The sequence below is a fragment of the Schistocerca cancellata genome, chromosome 4 (assembly GCF_023864275.1).
Source record: "Schistocerca cancellata isolate TAMUIC-IGC-003103 chromosome 4, iqSchCanc2.1, whole genome shotgun sequence".
In the NCBI taxonomy this organism is placed as follows: Eukaryota; Metazoa; Arthropoda; class Insecta; order Orthoptera; family Acrididae; genus Schistocerca; species Schistocerca cancellata.
In genome coordinates, this window is record NC_064629.1 from 24,749,724 (window position 1) to 24,765,839 (window position 16,116).

The window sequence follows — 16,116 nt, forward strand, 5'->3', positions numbered from 1 at the left end:
AGGCCGTCTTCCGCTCACGCCCCAACATCGTGCAGCCCGCCTCCAGTGGTGTCGCGACAGGCGTGAATGGAGGGACGAATGGAGACGTGTCGTCTTCAGCGATGAGAGTCGCTTCTGCCTTGGTGCCAATGATGGTCGTATGCGTGTTTGGCGCCGTGCAGGTGAGCGCCACAATCAGGACTGCATACGACCGAGGCACACAGGGCCAACACGCGGCATCATGGTGTGGGGAGCGATCTCCTACACTGGCCGTACACCACTGGTGATCGTCGAGGGGACACTGAATAGTGCACGGTACATCCAAACCGTCATCGAAGCCATCGTTCTACCATTCCTAGACCGGCAAGGGAACTTGCTGTTCCAACAGGACAATGCACGTCCGCATGTATCCCGTGCCACCCAACGTGCTCTAGAAGGTGTAAGTCAACTACCCTGGCCAGCAAGATCTCCGGATCTGTCCCCCATTGAGCATGTTTGGGACTGGATGAAGCGTCGTCTCACGCGGTCTGCACGTCCACCACGAACGCTGGTCCAACTGAGGCGCCAGGTGGAAATGGCATGGCAAGCCGTTCCACAGGACTACATCCAGCATCTCTACGATCGTCTCCATGGGAGAATAGCAGCCTGCATTGCTGCGAAAGGTGGATATACACTGTACTAGTGCCGACATTGTGCATGCTCTGTTGCCTGTGTCTATGTGCCTGTGGTTCTGTCAGTGTGATCATGTGATGTATCTGACCCCAGGAATGTGTCAATAAAGTTTCCCCTTCCTGGGACAATGAATTCACGGTGTTCTTATTTCAATTTCCAGGAGTGTATTACCTAGTTCTCTATCAGATGAAGTTAGTTGACCTTTTATAGTTCGTAATTTTTTTCTGATGGATGGTACAGAATAACGAAGATAGCATGTTGGGGATATAAGTGTGAATGAACGTGGATCTGTAGTACTTGTATGTAGTTTGAGTGTGCACCACAGTACAGTAGCAAAAATCCTTGTCCTTCCCTCAGTTCCCATTTCCATCGAATGTTCAAAACACAGTCCTCTCGCAGTAACTCAACTTAGCCTGTTTCTACATGGTATGCAGAAGGTGGTAGATATAGTTTCCTCTGACTTCTGCTCAGTTCCGACTTACGTTGGAACGATCACATATGCAGAGCTGAAGAGATGGTAGTGCAGTCTGAGAGGGCTGTTGCATGATGCATAGAGACTACCTAAAACGAGGCTGGAATTTTACTGTTGCAGATAGGTTCGAGAGAGGTGACTCGTTTCGAGATATGAGAGTGTCAGACATATGATTCGCTAGTGGCTGTAATCATTAAAAACTTCTCCTTAGGATCCAACACAGGTATGTGGTTCAATGGGGGGACTTGATTCCAAATCATAGACATCATTTCTAGCGGATAGTGTGATACTAGAGATCTGAAAAGCTAGTATATATTTCTTACGATGTCAATCAGCACAATATCTACTACTGTTTGTGATCTTCCTCAATCAGTCATCGCCTGTAACTCAGTGGATATATCACTAAACCTCTGACATGGTATCGAGACAGAATACGTTACAAATACTGGCGAAATATCTAGCGAAGTGAGGGAGTTGCAAATATCGGTTTCATACCACATTCCTTAGCCAAATCACTTTCGAAATTCAGCGATTTTATCACGAGGTGGCATCATGGGCTACGTGTAACTGGACTTCTGGTCTGATAATATACACTCCTACGATCACCATCTCGGTGTTTGTCTCGAAAAACCAATTCTTTCTGAGGTAATGTGATACCTCGATTTCTAAAGCCTGTATAGCTTTTAACATGGATACTTGTGTGCACCTGTAGAACCAAGACCGTTTGTGATGGTAATGTGGTTAAGTTTTTTAACATCTGATGGTTTGTAAGGCGATTACACCTGTCTTTGTAATACACAGTGGTAACACTCGCAAGAAAAACTTATGAGCGATGCCCACCAATGGTTGATTTTCGGTCAGTATTATTCCGTATCGCCGACAATCAGTTATTGACGAAGTATTATACTTTGTAGTACGGGATGTGTGATAGGTTTGCTCTTGTGCATTAGGTTTGTAAAATATATTTTTGTGTTCAGACATGTGCAAAAGTAGGTATGGATTTGACGTGGAATACTGTGACAGCAAAGGGAAGAGTATGCCACGTCATGGGAATGGTATAGATACTTCTGTTTCCAGAGCCACTTCCGTCAGCAGTGTGGGTTTCTGATACATCGCTCATTGTCGAATGCCGTTCAATTGAGCCCGTGATCGTAACATTTAATTGTAAGTACAATGATAAAACATATGTGTGGCCGGTTTTCTAGGATGATTCTGCCTATGTGTGATTGGCATGCACCATCTGTGACAGGAATGATTCATGTTTCCCGTTAACGGTAGGAGCTGTCCGAATGGAAAGGCCTGGTGGACTGTAGGAATATAGCTGACTTACCTGTGTAATCCTGTAGACGACTGAATAGCGAAGTAATACTTAGTATATGTTGGACAGCTTTCGTGATTGTGTGGAAATTCGAGAAGATTCGGTATGGACGTGTGTTTATGCTGGGGCCATTATTCCGTCCCATGTAAATTGTTTGTCTGTCTGCTGCTTCACATTTCACCTCTTGATTTAGTTGATTGGTTCAAATGGCTCTGAGCACTATGGGACTTAACATCTATGGTCATCAGTCCCCTAGAACTTAGAACTACTTAAACCTAACCAACCTAAGTACATCACACAACACCCAGTCATCACGAGGCAGAGAAAATCCCTGACCCCGCCGGGAATCGAGCCCGGGAACCCGGGCGTGGGAAGCGAGAACGCTACCGCACGACCACGAGCTGCAGACTTATTTAGTTGAGAGAAAATCGATTGTGGTGTGTGTATCTAGCAGGTGAAAGATATCTTTGCTGGTTCTCTAGACATGAGAAACATATCATTTGACTTTCTAAATTATAGGGATGATTTCGTATCTATTACCGACATCGGTATCAGCGAGCGGAAATTACAGTTTATTCTATTTTTCTTTTGTGAAGTTTTTTCATGTAAACGTCTTCACAGACGGGAGAAGTTTCTAGTTACTCTATGGCAGGCTCGTCCAAACTGTGCCCCTGGGGCACTAGCGCCCGCGATCGCCAGCGGCCAGCGCACGGCCGAATTCGTTTGTTGTCGCAGTGGCCGAGCCGTGTCGCTTACCTGGCCGTGCGGTCCGCCCGCCGAGCTTCGCCATGCCGCTGTACGCAAGCTTCGCACATAATTCTCTTTTTTAACAATGTTGATTGTAAGAATTAAAGAGCTTTAAAAGTATTCAAACTTGGTCGGTTAAAATTATTACGTACAAAACAGCAAACTAAGGATCCAATTTCAAAACTCTGAAAAGGGGTACAAAAAGATGTAGCCCGAAGTAAAACAAAAAATATTTACTTGTAACTGCTAACAGCAAGAATGAGAGTCTATATCCCTTACATAAAATTATTTCTAAAATAGAATATTTATGACTCTAGTCCATTTAAGAAACTGATATAATTTTCAGAAGACGCCTAATGTACGTAATGACGAGTGTGCTTGTGCAGTACTAACAGAATGAACCTGTGGGTCAGTAAACAACTAAGATATTCTTCGATTCTTGTTTTGGATATTGTTTTTTAAAGCTTTGCGTAGTAATTCTGCCACACGATCACTACTTGTTACCTAAACAGTAAATAGTTTGCTTGTTTTACCGCTCATCGACCTTTTTTTACAGAGGTGCGCTTCCTCTGTTACTTTGTTTGCGTTGGATCTGACTGCGGGACAGTCCAGGGCAGCGCAGTGTTGTGCGGTCTCACTCGCTCCGCAGCTCCTAAGCCAACACTAGTGACACACGGTCGCGGACGGGGCGCTGAACTACACTGCCTTGCGCCGCAGGGCGCAATTCTTGGATGAGCCTGCTCTATGGTGTACAGCAAGCTCACCTAGCTAAAGTTTTGGATTTATAGAGAAATACACTACTGGCCATTAAAACTGCTACACCAAGAAGAAATGCAGATGATAAACAGGTATTCACTGGACAAATATATTATATTAGAACTGACATGTGATTACATTTTACATGGGTGCATAGATATTGAGAGATCACTTTCTAGAACAACTACCTCTGGCCGTAATAACGGCCTTGATACGCCTGGGCATTGAGTCAAACAGACAATGGATGGCATGTACTGGTACAGCTGCCCATGCAGCTGCAACACGATACCACAGTTCATCAAGAGTAGTGACTGGCGTATTGTGACGAGCCAGTTGCTCGGCCACCATTAACCAGACGTTTTCAATTGGTGAGAGATCTGGAGAATGTGCTAGCCAGGGCAGCAGTCAAACATTTTCTGTATCCAGAAAGGCCAGTACAGGACCTGCAACATGTGGTGGTGCATTATCCTGCTGAAATGTAGGGTTTCGCAGAGATCGAATGAAGGGTAGAGCCACGGGTCATAACACATCTGAAATGTAACATCCACTGTTCAAAGTGCTGTCAATGCGAACAAGAGGTGACAGACCAATGGCACCCCATACCATCATGCCAGGTGATATGCGAGTATGGCGATGACGAATACACGCTTCCAATGTGCGTTCACCGCCATGTCGTCAAACACGGATGCGACCATCATCATGCTGTAAACAGAACCTGGATTCATCCGAAAAAATGACGTTTTGCCATTCGTGCACCCAGATTCGTCGTTGAGTACGCAATTGCAGGCGCTCCTGTCCGTGATGCAGCGTCATGGGTAACCGCAGCCATGGTCTCCGAGCTGATAGTCCATGCTGCTGCAAACGTCGTTGAACTGTTCGTGCAGATGGTTGTTGTCTTGCAAACCGTCTGTTGACTCAGGGATCGAGACGTGGCTGCACGATCCATTACAGTCATGTGGATAAGATGCCTGTCATCTCAACTGCTAGTATTATGAGGCCATTGGAATCCAACACAGCGTTCCATATTAACCTCCTGAACCCACCGATTCCATATTCCGCTAACAGTCATTGGATCTCAACCAACGCGAGCAGAAATGTCGCGATATGATAAACCGCAATTGCGATAGGCTACAATCCGACCTTTATCAAAGTCGGAAACTTGATGGTATGCATTTCTCCTCCTTACACGAGATATCACAACAACGTTACACCAGGCAACGCTGGTCAACTGCTGTTTGTTTATGAGAAATTGGTTGGAAACGTTCCTCATGTCAGCACGTTGTAGGTGTCACCACTGGCGCCAACCTTCTGTGAATGCTCTGAAAAGCTAATCAATTGCATATCACAGCACCTTCTTTCTGTCGGTTAAATTTTGCATCTGTAGCACATCATCTTTGTGGTGTAGCAATTTTAATGGTCAGTAATGTAGTTTTCAGGCTATATCTTCAGAATTATATCGCACAAGCGATAATGATATGCAAGCGATATTGATATGTGTTTGATATCCAGAAGTACCGCGAAAATGGTATGATATTCTCGCAGACTATGCAAAATTAGATATGTTCTTGTAATCACAGAGTATGGAGATGTGTATAGGAGAGCGAGCAAGCAAGCTTATGCTGTCTGTCTTTGTGGTATATGTACGAATGATGTGAAAAGGGTTATTTTGTATCGCACAGGATATGAATTGTATGTTTACTACATTGACACAGTACAGGGTGATATATTGCTGAGTTGGAGATCAGTTTCATGCTCTAATCTTCAAACTCCTGTCCTCAGTCGGATAGCAGTGTAATTGAGTAAAAATCTTTCTGCATTTGACGATATGTAGGGAATTTTTGCAAGGTTTAATTATGGGTGCAATATGGCTGTCTGTATAAAATATATTTTGTGGCTGAAAGTCTCGTCTGCAGAAAGAAGAAAAAAGGCAGACGGTGCTTCCACACCCGTGACATCAGTAATTCGGAGGGTAAATTCGATAAGAGCCAATCATAATCCCCCATTCATTCACAAGACATCCTTTGTCCTGGGATATAGGAGTCTCTACATAGAAGTGAGAACGTTTGTGTGTTGAAAGCAGGAAGGGTAAGACGTGATGGATGGGGTGCCACGTTAGAACCATCAGGAGGAATGCATTAGGCGTTATTCCGCGCTATTTTCGTAAACAGGTTCTGTTAGGACAAGAATTTCCATGCAGACAAGGTGAGACATCATGAAAGCTCCTACAAAAGCGACTGTTAACTATTTCTGGGACACTATACAGTTTGCGAGAGGTGAACTTGGCTCTTCTACACAGCCAAATCATGTCAGTATAACCTTGAGAACCTTTTAGATGTTGAATTGCCAAGCAGGTGTTTTGCAGCGACGCATCAGTCATGCTGGGGCAAGTAAGCATGGCTGGACGCAGCTCATATGTCCTGGTAGGATCGCTAGGGAGAAAGCAACCTGTGCTATTCTGGAACAGATTAATATAGCGCCATCTGTGATGTCAGTATTCACAGGTATAGCGTCAGCAATGGTAAACACACGTGCTGCCCAGAAGCGTTACGCGTATCAGATTGGTGTGAGTGCACCTTGGAGTTCAGTGGCGAGGTGGACAGGGGTGTGTGCTATACCTCACGTGATCGGCGAGGACGTGACGGCGGAGGAGGAGATGCTGCGGAATTGGGCCACTGCGAGCAGCCTGGTTGCTTGCAGCCCTAACCCGCTAGCCTGAGGGACGGCAGCACATGGATGCTAGAGCGACGCTGTTGCAGCCGCTTCCGGGGCAGTGCCGGGACTGGGGGCGAAGATGGCAGTGGCGGTTGCGGGGGCGGCGACGGCGGCGTCGGGAGTCGAGTGGCAGGATGTGTGTTTTGCTAGCGATCTTTTGTTTAAACTTTATTCCATCGATTTCACCGACCAATAGGATGCTACAAATTAAAAAAAAGCTACTCCATACATATGAGAAATATCGATTTAATTAATTTTCATAAATTTTTATGTGAATGTGGTGTTAGCGGTACAGTAGTTAAGGGGAGGATGTGTGTGAGTGTGTGACATGGAGCAGAACAGCAAGTTAAGTGCAGGACACTAGGTTATTTGCATAACTTTTATGTAAAACGCTGTACAATACTTTAAGGGGGTGGATGACAAAGAAGAATGCGCCAGAAATGGCTTTGAAAAACATGTAAAATTCGAAAAGTGTTCCAGAAAATGGTGGGAGGACATAGCTAATTACTTAATTTCGTATCAAAAGTGGTACAATAGTTTAAGGAAATGATGGGGACATGGAAAACCACTTAACAGAACAATATGGTTCAAATGGCTCTGAGCACTATGGGACTTAACTGCTGAGGTCATCAGTCCCCTAGAACTTAGAACTACTTAAACCAAACTAACCTAAGGACATCACATACATCCATGCCCGAGGTAGGATTCGAACCTGCGACCGTAGCGGTCGTGCGGCTCCAGACTGTAGCGCCTAGAACCGCTCGGTCACCCCGGCCAGCACAGAACAATAGGTTAAGTGACAACAAAGGGCCAAACATTAGGTTATGCAACATGTTTGCTCCATGTTATTACTTCTTACAAGACCTACAAGACCTACAAACAGTAGAGAATGATGCCCAAGAGAAATCCAACCCCAACAAACAGATTTTTTTATAAATAAATAATATACAGTTGAATTTTCTGATATAAGACCCTTCCTCTCCACCACCAGACCGCCATCTTGGATTATGTCATGGAACGGACGACATCACCTTGTGGTGGCAGTACTGTGTTCTAGGTCAGTTGGACTCCGGACCTTGGGATGAACACACCTGATGGCATTACTGCCCCTAAGTGTTCAAATAAAAACTGAAAATTAAGACTTATGTCCATCCTATCCAGCACAGGCTGAGTCTTTTCCAGCCATTTCCCAGGACGAGGTGGCAGTCAGATGACTTAGGTTAGTAGAGATTGCCCAAGTGTCCTTTCCTTCACGCCATTTTGTTAAGTTAGTGAAGGCAGCCCAATTGACCTGTCTTCCCTCCAAAATTTAAACTTCCTGCCAGGGAGGCGTGGCAGGGGTGTGTGACACTTTCCCACTGTCTTGGGTAACGGTACTTGCGTCATCAGATGACGTCAGTTGATGGCGTCATCAACTGACGTCACGGCCGCCACCTTGGATGACGTCATCAGCTGACGTCATTTGATGACTTCAAGGCTTGGATAACGGTACTTTGGGGCAGAACGAAGTATGTTCCACTATTTACAGTAGATGTACATTTATCATTCCGATGAATTCTACAACTAGCGCTAGCACTATAGAAGTACTCACTTTTGTCTATTCGTTAGAAGGCTTGCCACAGACTGTCGTTTTCGAGAATGGTCTGCAGTTTTCTTCGTTGGAATTTCAACATCTTTTTTAAATGGTGTCCTACATGTCCACAAGACTCCGTTTTCTTCTCAATCGAACTGTGAAGCCGAAAGTTTCGTTCACACTCATGGCTCAAATGTTCAAACTTTGTGATCCGCTGTGGAGTGAAAATTGATTTGTTGCTGTTTCTCACCATCAACAGCTTGCTTCAGATGCCAATTTCAAAACGACATTCAGCACGCAGGACAAAAGTCTTTTATGGTGTGTATAACAAGCCTCACAACTGGGAATCCGGCTTCATACTTAAACCGATCTCGGTGAAACAGGAACCTATCGACGGCGCAAAACCAGCTTGGTTTTTGTGATTGTTTGTATCCTGTCGTAGATTTTTATATTTCAGACAGTTTGCCTGCAGCCCAGTCTATTGCCCCAGAGCTGCCTTCGCTTACGCCTGACATTCAGGCTCGTGGGTCTAGAGACGCCTCTACGATGGAGGTCAACCACTGCCTGTCAACCCATCCGCTGCCGCACCTGCCCCATCCGTCACCATTTACAGCGATGTCAATCATGGACATTGAGCTTGAACCAGCTTGGCAGTATTTGGCGTCCTCAGCAGCGCCAATGTTGCATCCACTTGTGCCACTGGGTGAACGTCGTAATTCCAGTTTTTTGGCAGGTGCCAGTGGTTCGAAAACCGAAAGTCAAGACTTGGGTTGGTTTTGCACTATCTACCATCGCACTGCTTCCTACTCCATCAGTTGTACGATGGCACAGACCTTACATACGTCTTCGCTTGCACCAGCACTATGTGCTGGCGGTGTGCAATTTTTGCACTTTTTTAATTGGAGGGGGGGGGGGAGGAGGAATGTGGTATCAATGGTGTCTCTGTGGACCTCAGATGGAGCGCTACGCGCCGCTCACGTCCCCACGGCAGAAAATTCGTTCAAACAGGCCGCCAGCGCGCCACCGAGTGCTTCGCTCTCTCCAGGGCTCGCCGTCTTCCTACGGATGGCGTTGCGGATGCTACCAGACGGCTCTGTCTTCACTTCGACTCCCTTCATGCAAACGTAGCCCTTCTAGCGTCTCATTAAGACACCGCTCACTGAGGACACTTGTAGTGATGCAACAACAACTACCAACTACACGGTCCAGTGAGATTAATGTGACCACCTCCCGTGATCGACGACAGCATACAATAACCACGCACAGGCGGTAGCGACAGCACTAGCAATGGAGGTTACATAAAACATGTCGCGGGCATGAGGCAGGGGTGGTGAGGATAACAATGCAGTCGTTTTAGTGATGCACGAACGGAAGTCTAAAAGACCACGGTCATAGGGTTTCGGGCTACGGGTGGAAACATTTCTGAAACGGCTAACTTTCTCTATCGTCCTGTCGTGTTTAAAGTATACCGTGAATGGCAAAATGGCGCTACAAAAAACCTGCGCTAATACAAGTGTGGTGCACCGGGGACCATAGATGACAGGTATGACCATCGATTGCAGGGATGTGTGTGGTTGGACAGACGAGCAGTTGCTGAGCAACTGACACTCTAGGTGAGCCAAGGGGCTACCAACAGTGTCTCCTCAATGAGCGGTCAGTGACGTTGCTGAGTGTGGGCCTCCGCAGCAGGTACCTGGTTCATGCACCTGTGCTGATTGTCGTTCATCGGCCACGAAGGTTGGAAGTTGCACGCCAGTATCGCAACTGGACGTCCACTGACAGTCAACAGGTGGTATTTTCAGATGGTTCACATTTTATACTCCATCGGACAGATGGCCGTTGGCTTGCATGGCGCGAAACATGTGATGGCACAGGGTCCAGGCTGGAGGAGGCAGCATTATGATCTGAGGAATGTATTTGTGGCATTCCCTGGATGGTCTAGGCACAATGGATCAACACAAGCGTTAATCTATCCTTGTGGACCATGTCCTGTCCTACACGCAGTTAGTTTTTCCTCGGCACGTCGGCATCTAGAAGTAGGACAATGCAACGAGTGACATCTCGTTGTGTACGTGCCTGTTTCGAAGAGCACCAGGATGAGTTTTACCGTACTTCCCTGGCCACCGAAATCCCGGATTTAACCCCAATCGAGAATGTTTGTGACCAGTTCTATCTGGCTGTGAAGCGATACTGTAGTACGCTCCATTTGAGCCTTTGAGGCGAATTTCTTTTACAAATTAATGTGCATTACATGCAGTTAACCCTCTAGCCAGCTGGACATGGAAAGTTGTTACTGGAGCTTTATTTTTATTTGTCTGCCACACTTCCTTTAATCCTTCACCCTTCCTGTATGGACGTGAGTGAGTGAAAGTAATTATATTGGGAGTAATTGTATGGATTATTAACCAAAGATAAGTGGTGGTAGTGGTGGTACTGAATTAGCGAATTTTTGACGTCAGGTGGTGCATGAGTATAGCTGGCAGTAGCTTGCTCGAGTTTGACCTGTTTCTGGAGGACGAGACAGGAAACAGCCAATCAGCGGCAACTTCCTCGTTTCGTTTCAATAGGTGATCGTTGGGGTAGCTTTCCGCCATGTTTGAAACTCAGCAGCGGGGAGACCTAGGGTGAGGACGCGTCGCAGAAGCACCGGTAGAAATGGTGACATAACCTGGATATAAATGACTTATATTGTGTTAAATGTTACGCGGAATGTTGACTTTCAAGTACAACTTGGACAGCATACATCAAGAGTTTCGACAGTTGTAATTATTTTGCGGTATTGAAATACCTGCGATCGCGAGGTCTCACTTATTACAGACGGCATTTGCCTTCAGTTTAGGACTGTAACTTTTTGTATTTCAGTTATTTGTATTTTTTAAATTAATAGTTTACATCAAGTACTTCAGTTTAACATGTTTTGAGTATATCTTTTGAATTTAGAGGAATTTTTCCTTGTGGATGATGGCAAATTTTCGCACCAAACCACTGTGGGTACAGAGTCGAGTTGATGCGTGGCTAAAGGCACCTTCAGTGCTTAATTATGGCAATACGAACCAGTAAATAAAAATGGTTCCAATCTGTGTGCGTGATGGCATTTTCAGTGTTCTGCTAAATTACGTATTTTCGTGTGTGTCCTCGGGTGACTGGTGGAGCCATGTGCTTTGCGCCAAATCATTTTAAGGGATGGGTTCTTTCTCAGTCCTAAGGGGTTGATTCACTGGTACATGTCTTTTGATTATTAACATCGTAATGCTCAGGTAAAATTTTGCAACAAAACATGATAAAATAGTATGTGGCTTGTGAAATGTGCCGTAGTAGAATTTCGAGTGCAACTTGTGTTTTGTCGTGTGCAGTAGTTTACAGAAGAGCTAATATGATGTTTAGTGATCATTACCGCCGGCCGCGGTGGTCTCGCGGTTCTAGGCGCGCAGTCCGGAACCGCGCGACTGCAACGGTCGCAGGTTCGAGTCCTGCCTCGGGCATGGATGTGTGTGATGTCCTTAGGTTAGTTAGGTTTAAGTAGTTCTAAGTTCTAGGGGACTGATGACCACAGCTGTTAAGTTCCATAGTGCTCAGAGCCATTTGAACCTTTTTTTTATCATTACCTTCTGTATGATGCGGAAATGCAGCTGTGGTTGTGTGGATCATGTTGTTGAAATTTGCGAGAGTTAGGGCTGACTATTGTAACTCGCACAGCCTATCCCAAGTCTTTATCAGCCAGCAAAGCTTAGTATTTGCATGCAGAGGTGTAGTGTAGAGTCGTAAATGTGTTCAGTATGCGTAGCACACCATGCTTCATTTAATAATCTCGCCCTTCGGTCCTAATACTATGGCAACCATTTTATTAACGTATGAGACCAATGTATGTGATTGCAATTCAGTTTGATATGTGAAAGACCTTTTTAATCACGTGCTTCCGAACGTAATATTCGAATGATCATGTGACACTGAACTTTGAAATAATAAAAACCTACACTGAACTTTGAAATAATAAAAACCTAATTTTGTTACTGAGTCAGATCTCGTGTTGATTAGATAACATTTCCCTATGTGCCACCTTAAAATCATTCTGAGATTTGGTGAAAGTATAGAAAGAGTTAACATTTTTGAACTTTAGTTTTGCATAGCATCTCAGTTAATGAATAAACCAGATCATGGACGAATCATATGTGAACCTCCCTTTGTATGGGCTGTAGTGGAACTTGTTGATAGTAGGCTAGCGTTATCCGTTGCGTTGAAACAATAATTTGAATAGAGTAAAAGACTTTAACAGATCTGATAGAATACTCAAATCAGTCCTAAATAACCTGTAGAATAATGCCTAATGTCAAATCACAAGATTCCGTAATAACATATATGAGCCAATAAAAGATAGGAGGAAGAAGAAGGAAGGTTACAACTGTTCGCGCTATGGATCCATCAACGGAGAAACCTAGCGCAGCTGGCCCCAGCACTGGAGTCGGCATGGCTCCACATCCCTGTCGGTACCTTCCTCAACTTTACTGGGTCTCTGCCTCCACGTCTAGCAGCTGTCCGCGCTGTAAAACTTGGTTATTCAGGGTCCTGACAGGTGACCACATTAATGTCTCTGGGCACTGTAGCAAAACGCTACTGATATTCTGTGACAGAAACTCTTATTCAGTGATCAGCATTATTTTACAGAAAATTCATTTATTTTACAAGTATTAGAATGAAAAAGAGAAACAAGAGACTCTAACTAATTTTAATTACATTGTCGCCTGGCGGCTGCAACTCGATTCCTTCATGAATGAGCATTTCAACTCAACTAATGAATGTGTTTCCGACGACTGAACAGAGAAATGCTGGGATAAAGCATGCGTCCACCCAAATCGCAATGAACGGTTGGAGAAGCGCGGAATTGTAATTGAAGGAGCTTTCTTGCTTGTCGCTTGGCTTCATGTCTGCAGCGTTCTCCTTCAGATAAGTTGACAGCAGTGGATGTAGTGTTCCACCACACTAAACAGCCCGCAGCACATTCTTCCCATGTTTCTATATTTACAGCAGTCTGTGGGGCGGCAGGTGGTGATATTTTGTTTGTTTTTATAATGTAGAAACATTTGTAGAAAAGAATGTTATGTAGAAACGTTGCATTTCCCTGCCGTTTACCCATATCTGGGGCGGCGGGTGGAAATTGATTGTTATTTAAATGAATGTTCCTATTAATTATGCTGTTGTTTTGCCGTTCTCAACACTGGCTCTCTAACTACAATATTGGCAACCAGAAAGTGATTAGCAAAACGTGAAGCCTGTAATTAGAATTCCTAGTGCCCACTTCATCTGAGAATACACTTATAGCTACAGATTATAGCTCTGAGGAATTAGGAGATTGTCTGGGATTCATAATCAAAAACGATCGTGAACAAAACTTCGTTATATTCTGAAAGTTACAGATGAAAAACAAGAATCCACACAATCTGACTAACAGAGCAGTTCAGAGTCTAATGCGCTGATGCAACTATAACTGTCCAAATTAAAGCTTTAACACTCTCTGTACCAGGCCTATTTTATGCACCCGTCCCTAGAAACCGGGCAATTTTACCAATATTAAAAAAATTACTGCATCAAATCTACTGTTTGGATTGTGGCAAATTTGGTACCATCTTGAAGCTGCACATTTCTACTTTAATTCTGAGTGAAAGAAACTACTTTACAATGCACAGCTTTAAGGTACAGTTATAGAAATCACTTAGATGTTTTAAGAATTTAGAAAAAGTCATACGAATAAGGGAATACAATTGTGATTTATTTTTAACCAAAATTGTGGCACTACATTACATGTTTCTGATAGTATACAGTATTACATATAAATTTCACACAGAATCATATTGTTTTTTAGTGTGGAAAATTTTAAAGCAAGGTTCCAGGCAGAGTGCAACGCCACACTGTTCACATTCGTATCGTGTCTCTTTGCGAGAAGCCTTGCCACTCTGTTTCTTGCTCCTGGAACTGCACACGTGACACACACGAGCAGCATACTTCTTAGTAGTTGCAGGTATGTGCTGCAAAAAATGTCTCTTTGTTAGCCGACCTACAGTTCCTTCATTTCTTGGAATGAATTCAAGTGTGTCGTCTTCAACAAGCTGAACTGCAAGCACTGTTATAAAGTCTGTTATTGTAATTTTCTTCCTGTGCACTGCATTGTACAGCCAAAATGCATTTGATACTCCCATAAGCAGCAAATGGAAATATAATTTTCGCCACCATTTCACAGTTCTGTGCTGGAACGGATTGTACTGCAGGCGTTGGTCTCCAATATCCACTCCAATTTTATTGAGGTTGTAATCAAGTACCTGAAGTGGTTTCAATACTACAGACCCATTTCTCTTAGTATGCGTACCAAATGTTGCTTGATGCCTTGTAGACAATGTATACACATCTCTCTTATCTTTCCACTTCATTGCCAATACATTATCTTTACGCCGAAAAGACATTTCGCCCTTTTTCAGCTTAGCAGATACTAAATCTTTAGGCAATCCTTTCCTGGATTTGTTCACAGTACCAACAGCTCCAGTGCCTTTCTCTGCCAGTTGCTGAAATAGCTCTGGACTGGAATAAAATCGATCTAAATACACAGTGTGGCCTTTGTTCAGCAAGCTGCTGTCAGACAACAATCGCAAAATAACCGCAGACGAAGAATTGTCAACAATATGCTTACCAGCATAAACTTCAAAATTTACAACATAGCCACTACTGGCTTCAGCAACAGCATATACTTTCAGTCCATACTTATGAGGCTTATTTTGCATGTAAACACGGAAACTCACACGACCTCGAAATGGGCAAATTCCTTCATCAATTGTCACTTTTTCTGAGGGACGATATGCCTGGATACATCGCTCCTTCAAATTATTATAATATGGCAAAACTTTGTAAAGTGGATGAAATCCATCTTCGCCTGGTTTTTTCTGATTTGAATTGTCAACAAGATGCAAGCATGACAGTATCTGAGTGAAACGCAAACGGCTCATGACATGGGGACAAAAGTTACAACTAAGAACAGGATTAGTGCTCCAATGGTCCGCAATTTTGGGCTTTTTCGAAACACACATGTGGAAAATAATACCCAAGAAATGCCTCATCTCACTTATAGTCACTGGCTTCCACGAACTCAAAACTGAATGGGGCTTCAGATTATTTCCTCTTCTTTTCTTCTGTATTGTCTGTGATGCATACAAATTTGTCTGTCTCTTGAGTTCATTTACGTCACTGTCAGTAAGGAACACTTTACTGCAATCCAGTACAGAACTCGACTCATCAATATCCACTAGTATCTGCCTGGGTGTCGTGTTGACAGGCAGAGGTCGGTAGGTGTCAACTGCAGTCCACTCACTGTCTTTCGGATACGGCACAGCTGCTGGATTTGAAGCAACACCTTCAACATCATTCTCGTCTTCATCTGAAGACAAACTGTCATCAATCTCGTCTTCTAAAAAGAATATCACATTATGTGTAACTACATACATCGTTTACACATGTTCAACAGATATGTGCGTACTGCACAATTACGTGGAAAATTCGGAAATACGTACCTTCAAACACACCATTGCATTCAGAATCGTCTGAATCACTCTCTACATTATCCAGAGTGTCGCTATGATTGATCAAATCCGCAATTTCTGCGTCTGATAAACCGCGCCGAAACATGATGACAAACAACTGAATGATATACAGACTGAGAACGCAAAGATAAGTTTTAACATGAATTACAGCGCTGCCGTGACATCTATGGACGCATTTTGTTAATAAACATCTGAAAAACGTATAGCGCTGGCCAAACCCGTAGAAATAACGTTGCAGTGTTTTGAATGAAATTAAATGTAGCGGCCCGTAAATTTTACGGGCTTGGTGATTTTCGCGCGATCCCAG

The 16,116-nt window shown here is 44.1% G+C and overlaps 1 protein-coding gene across 1 annotated transcript; it reads right to left on the reverse strand.

Moving 5' to 3' along the window:
• Positions 1 to 10,832: 10,832 nt before the first annotated feature.
• On the reverse strand, positions 10,833 to 15,894 carry LOC126183324 (piggyBac transposable element-derived protein 4-like). The gene is made up of 3 exons (XM_049925186.1): positions 15,780 to 15,894; positions 14,906 to 15,676; positions 10,833 to 10,897 (listed from the first exon to the last, which is right to left on the reverse strand). Exons 1-3 carry the CDS (start codon positions 15,892 to 15,894, stop codon positions 10,833 to 10,835), a joined length of 951 nt encoding a protein of 316 aa, XP_049781143.1.
• Between the last annotated feature and the right edge of the window lie 222 nt (positions 15,895 to 16,116).